General features: G+C 45.9%; 1 protein-coding gene across 2 annotated transcripts in view; it reads right to left on the reverse strand.

Annotated features, from left to right (window-relative positions):
• LOC144737513 (lysozyme g-like) overlaps positions 1 to 3,831 on the reverse strand; it is a 40,164-nt gene extending 36,333 nt beyond the window's left edge. For both annotated transcript variants that reach the window (XM_078620233.1, XM_078620232.1), the window contains exons 1-2: positions 3,737 to 3,831; positions 1,439 to 1,485 (exon numbers count right to left, since the gene is read on the reverse strand). In XM_078620233.1, the coding sequence (XP_078476359.1) occupies positions 1,439 to 1,478 (40 nt within the window). In that variant the 5' untranslated portion in view covers positions 1,479 to 1,485; positions 3,737 to 3,831. The remainder of the gene's footprint in view (positions 1 to 1,438; positions 1,486 to 3,736) is intronic.
• Positions 3,832 to 6,000: the final 2,169 nt, after the last annotated feature.

Raw genomic sequence — 6,000 nt, forward strand, 5'->3', positions numbered from 1 at the left:
AGAAGAGTGTAGCCGAGGCGCGGAGTCTACACGAGGCACAGAGAGCCAGCAGCACAGAATCTACGGGAGTCGAGAGAAGTGTGGAGCGGAGAGAAGAGGTCACGAGTTGTATCGTTGTATGGTGACCGTACTGTGAAGAAGAGAGGCCACGCGTTGTATCGTTCAAGTCAAGATTTAATAAAAGAAGTGTGTTCCCGTCAAAGGAGTTTCCTGCCGTCATTTCCAATACTTCACAAGCAATCGTCATCAAGTGAAAAATATAGCGAGAGAGCTGCTGAGGCAGGAAAAAATATATAAAAATGTATAAAAACCCCCTACCTCCTCGATGGTGCCGGATGGTAACCCTGTCATGGCTGTGAGCAATGCCATGGGGAAAGGGCCAATTCCCATCAGCTGTTCCCTTCATGGTGCTTGCAGCCACCGCAGTGGCAAACGGAGGCTCTGGTGGGTGCAAGGGGCTGATGACCCCTCCACCTTCAATTCAATTACCAAGAAACCACGAATTAAAGGTCAAATTAAGCTTGTGTGCTGGTCTATATAGTGACAACATTGGATGTGGACCTATGTCCTTGACATCAGGACCTACCGTACAACCGATTTGCCCACTGACCATCGACTTGTCATCTGTAAAATGCCCCAACTATTCTTCCACTGTGGTGGTGGATGTCCACCTTGGACCCCATTCAAACCCACAGTGGCCTGGTCTCAGCTAGCTGATGAACGTTAAAAGTGAGAATTGCATCATCGCTGGCAGCTGGTGTTGGCATCCCCCCCCCCCACCCCCCGTTCTCCTGATGCCTAGGATAAATGGTTAACGTTTAAGGACTGTGGTTCATACAGCTGCAATGGCTGCTTTGGGTACGTGGTTTAAACCTATAAAGGCCTTGCCTCACAGAGGACGTGTTCCAGTTAGCTGAGAAAAAGCGACAAGGACACTCCTACCATCTACAGCATCCCACGTCGAAGAGTGAGGAGGGTTCCAGCAGCCTTCGCTCGTAGGTTCGATGAGCTGGGCGGCGCTGCAAGGATGAGTGGTGGTCACGGGTTGCTGAGAAGATGGAATCTGCCTCAGTAGCCCGTGATCACAAATCACTCTTTAATTCCATAAAATTAAGTTACTTGCAGCACCACACCTATCATCGTCCTTAGGGGAAAGAATGGTATTCTGATCTCCAACCACCAGGAACATGTTTGCAGATTTTCTGAGCTTTCTGTGAGGTATTAGGGGAGGGGAAATCCCTCATAAAACTTCATGGGGCGAGGTGGGGATCACCCTACGGGGCTGTCGTGCTTCAAATATTGGAATAAGTAGTCACTCCCTGTGAGTGTCTGGCTGAGGTGCCATCGGTTGAGGGTGTATTTGTAAGGGTTAATGGGTACGTGATCTGGATGAGTGAGCAGGTAAAAGTTTACGAGTAAACGAGTTATAAATCCTTACCTGAACTCACAAACAACAGGATCACAAATGGCCCCAACATGGTTCACCTGCCCACAGACACAGAGGCATGCATTGAGCCAAACAGGCAACATGTGCTGTAAGCACCTTAATTAAGCTTACAAAGCACACAAAGGGGTGATCTGACCAGCACCACATCCAACTGCCTGTACATCCCGAGAGACAAGCATTCTGCCAAATTAAGCTTGGAATTAAATGTCTTCTGATCAGGGTCACTGGTGACTTTGATCACTTACTGCAATTGAGAATCTGGTTTAATCGTGTAGTGTGTATCATAATGTGTATAGTGGAATGCATAGTATATTACAATGCAGAGTGTTGCATATCGTATGATGAAAAATGTGTATACAATACGTAGCCAGCCGTGCTAATCTATACGTACGGAGGAAGGACAACAGACTCAATGCAAAAAAACTGTTTGAAAGAAAGTGTATGGTGCAATATGGGTGGTGCATAGTTTAGTGTGTATTGTAATGTAGTGTGTATAATTTAGTGTGGGTAGTATATAGTGTACAGGAGTGTGTTGTAAATATTGTCTTTGTGGTAAATATTGTAGTGTGTGGTGTATAGTGTAGTGTAGTGTGTGAGGCGTAGTGTAGTGCGAGGGTTTACGCGGTGACGTTGAGGTGAATGCAAATTGGGGGAAGCGGGGGGTGAGTGTGGTGAGGGTGAGGTGACGCTAAAGTGAGTGTGAATAGGGGTGAGAAGGGAGTCGTTTAGGGCAGTGGTTCTCAACCTTGTTTGGCTACTGCTGTACCCCCTCGTTGAATTTTGTTTCAACCGAGTAACCCCCTTTGCCTGACCCGACATGTTTCTGAGAAATGTATGAATAATGAATGTCAATAGTTTAACCCAATTTTGCACTTAATGAGGTATCCTAACTGGCAAGTAACTGCAAGCAAATACAAAAAAAAATCAACGGACGCTTTGCATGCGTGATGTTATTACTTTGTGCTTGCTGATTACTCTTGAAAACCACATTGTTCCGATCAACGAGTTTAGAAAGGTATTTTATATGTTCGTAGGTTACCAAATGTATTCAAATGTAATCGTGGTAATTTTATATTGTCAGATTCATACATGATTATTCACCAATTGCTCGGGTTATGATATAATTTCACACATTAATAAACCACCTCGTGTACTCCCTGGGACAATGCCATGTAACCCCAGGGGTCTGCGTATCCCTGGTTGACAAACACATGTTTTGGGGACCGGTGCTGCAATAGTTAGCTCACTATGCTTGCGATCCCCAGTGACCCGATTTCAATTCCTGCTCACGGCCACCACCAACACCAGTGACGGATTATCTAAACAGGTCATGGGCTTCCCCTAGGTTGAATCAACCTCAAATAGGTACCTGATGTGATGTGTCAACATTGCCACTTGGGGAGACAAAGGCGGCCGGGCGTTGTGCTGGCCACTCACCCCCTCGTGTACCATGCCGGCCTTCATACGTGGTTGCTAACAGCGTTTGCTCCAACACCAGCACCACCTTCGTCAGTGATTATATTTATACAGTGCACCAGGTAGTTATTAAAGGCTGATCGACCTAAGGGAGGCGAAGGACCGGTTGAGATAGTTGTAACTGCGGGAATCAAACTCGGGTCAAAGCGCAGTGCAATTATCCGCTGCACCACCGCTCACCATAGACACATACAATCCCAAACCAAACTTCCCCACAGACACCCAGTTACCCACACCATACACATCACAACCTACACCAAACACAAATATCCCAGTATAGGCTATACAGACTATTGAGGAAAGTGCTGTTAGCGAGTACCTATGATTTTTACACACCACACCAGGTACTTATTTTAAGCTGAGTTGACCTAGGAGAGACCCAGGACCAGTTCAGAAAATTGTTACTGGTTTTGGGCGTGAGTGAAATCGAACTCAGGCCGCTGGGTTTATAGCGCAGCGTGCTAACCGCTACACTGTTCCATACTCTTTGGTTCTTTCGGTAAAGTCACGTAGGTGATAAAAATAGTGAAAACAAAGCAATACATTAAATCGAATGCAACACAAGCAATCATCATCAGGTGTGACAACCACAGCAATATTTTTTTACTGAAGTCCTTGCAGTCACGAAAACTTCAAATCTAGAACACTACACTGTTGCTCACCACAACAACCGCCATTCGCCACTAAGTGTCGGTGACGTCACCACGACGCTTGTGCCAGGCCATGTGCACCTTGAGGGCCACGTGAAGTGTCGAACGCCCGCTGGCAAGAGGTCACCACACCCCACATCCACAACTCACCACGAATACTCACCCTGTGAATTTCAGTGATTGAGTCACCCACTTCTCTCGGCGTCAGGCCCTGGCACCAGCAGTGGTCTCAGGAAGGCTCCTGGCATCTCTTAAAATATATATATGCTCATGCTGGAGGCCACCGGATGTTGGTGGCTGGGCCCCATGTGGCCAATCGGATGCAGGCGTTCAATCGACGTCAGAGTAACACACCTGTCTCGCATAATTGCTGAATGTGACGTCAGCAAACCCGCTGTAAAAAAAACTGTAAAATGTTGTTCTGTAAATAAGTTTAAGAAAAACTGGTAAAACATGTTCAGTCATTGATTCCTTGAGATTCATGTCCATTTCCAGAAAAGTGGAAATATTTTATTTCAAAAGCCCACGAACCCAAAATTATGCAATTGGTACGTATATACTTTATCTTTTTTTTTATATTTCGTGACTTGCTTAGATTTCCGGAACTTTGCACTGCTATCGTGTTTTTGTATTGTTTCTTGTTCTAACTTTCTGACCCACACCTACTGGACGCCGGTGAAAAAGAACTGCATAGCTCATCGGATTCTTCCAGTTTAAATAAAGACTGTTCGCCCTGTAAATCAGCAGGCTAATGTGCATTCAGCGTTTCTCATGTATAATGCCGAACGAGTTCGTGTGGGTGCGGCACGAGTCAAAACCGTCAGGCAATAATACGCAGCCCACTTACAAAGACGGGTCTGTCAATGAAAGGCATTATTTTAATTTAACCTCACCCTGTAATTGAACCTCGGGGCACTTACATCTACAATGTCACATTCGGTGTTTGTGTATTAAAGTTTATGAGAACAATAGCCTTATTCGTGAAAACATTAATCCTGCATTAATTTTTTTTCACACTGCGAGTGCAAATTGCTGTTGGTGAGACGACTGGTTTAGACACGTAGACACGTTCACTTTGTATTAGTTAACGTGATGTGCGGTATAAGTCCAACAGAGCAACACTTAGGTCGACGAATCCAAGCAGCAAACGGAAGGAGGTATACGTCATCATGAGATGCGACGAGAGCAGAGGTTGCTAACGTTGAGGGCTGCTTGTCTTAATTTATATATTTAGCTTGTGAGCTATGCTCACAATTTTGTCGCGTGACATTTCTCACGAGCCGTCCTTTGAGTTATTCTTGAACTGACTGAAAGGGCATAGAAATGAAAATTGATTTTTTTCTTTCTTCTACGCAGTCCTATGGGCTTTGTGAAATAATGTTTCCTTTTCAGAATTTAAATAGGAACACTCTGGACAGAATTTCCACCTGCTTAATCACGACAGCGGACTTAGGCCATTGAAATGAATGCGAATTCCATAGTTTCAGCGACGAATCTTACCCATGCCCCACTTACGTATGGTTAAGTCAGAATGCTACCTCTAACCTGGATCTGTGTTTTAATCCATATGCTCTTTATTTAAACAGGCGTTCATTCTTAGTTTAGAACTCTCCGTGCTTTCTTTGCATCAGGTTGACTTTTTTGTATTTGTTACCACGTTTCTGAGCTATCTAATAGTAGACAGTAAGCATTGACTAAACATTTTATTCCTCAAGTGCAACGTTATATTGTTCATTTTGAATGAAATCGTTATTTTTTGTATGATAATCTTCTCAATCAGTTAGCTGCCAATTCCGGCAGAATCGCATCCATTTACAAAAAGTGGAACTACTTTATATTGAGAGCCCACGTGCCCCATGTGTAGTGAGTCACTTCTGAGACACTAATAGTAGGATGCAACACACGTTTATTCTACACCTTGGGACATTGTTCACACACGGAATAACAATAAATGGGTCAGAACAGCCAGCACGCTGTCTGAATCCACGACGCCAGAGACGAAGATGTAGCACCTTGGGTTCCATTCCACCAACAGACAGCCCTCATCCAACCTCGGGACTTCCCTTCAATGCCCCCCCCCCCCCCCCGTCGTGGCCTGGCCCCGCCCTTGGCCACGCACCCTTCTGGAACCTACCAGATGGTTCTGGGCCACCTTCCACGTGTCCCCTGCCTGGCTCCGCCCTTGGCTATGCTCCCTTCTTGAACATACCAGAAGGTTCTGGGCTATACCTCACGTGTCCCCTCGGTCACCTTTGCCCCACGTCCTTTACCCTAGCCTATCACGTGCTCCACTAGCCGGCCGGGGTGCCACGTCCTCATATGCCCCCTTTGGCCAGCAGCCAGCGCCATGCACCATAATGACCCACTCCATAGCATTGCATGCTCTGCTGGCAGAACGGCTGCCACATCCTGCTCTGCCGGCAGGTC

The sequence above is a fragment of the Lampetra planeri genome, chromosome 71, assembly GCF_965212315.1.
Source record: "Lampetra planeri chromosome 71, kcLamPlan1.2.h2, whole genome shotgun sequence".
Classification (NCBI taxonomy): domain Eukaryota; kingdom Metazoa; phylum Chordata; class Hyperoartia; order Petromyzontiformes; family Petromyzontidae; genus Lampetra; species Lampetra planeri.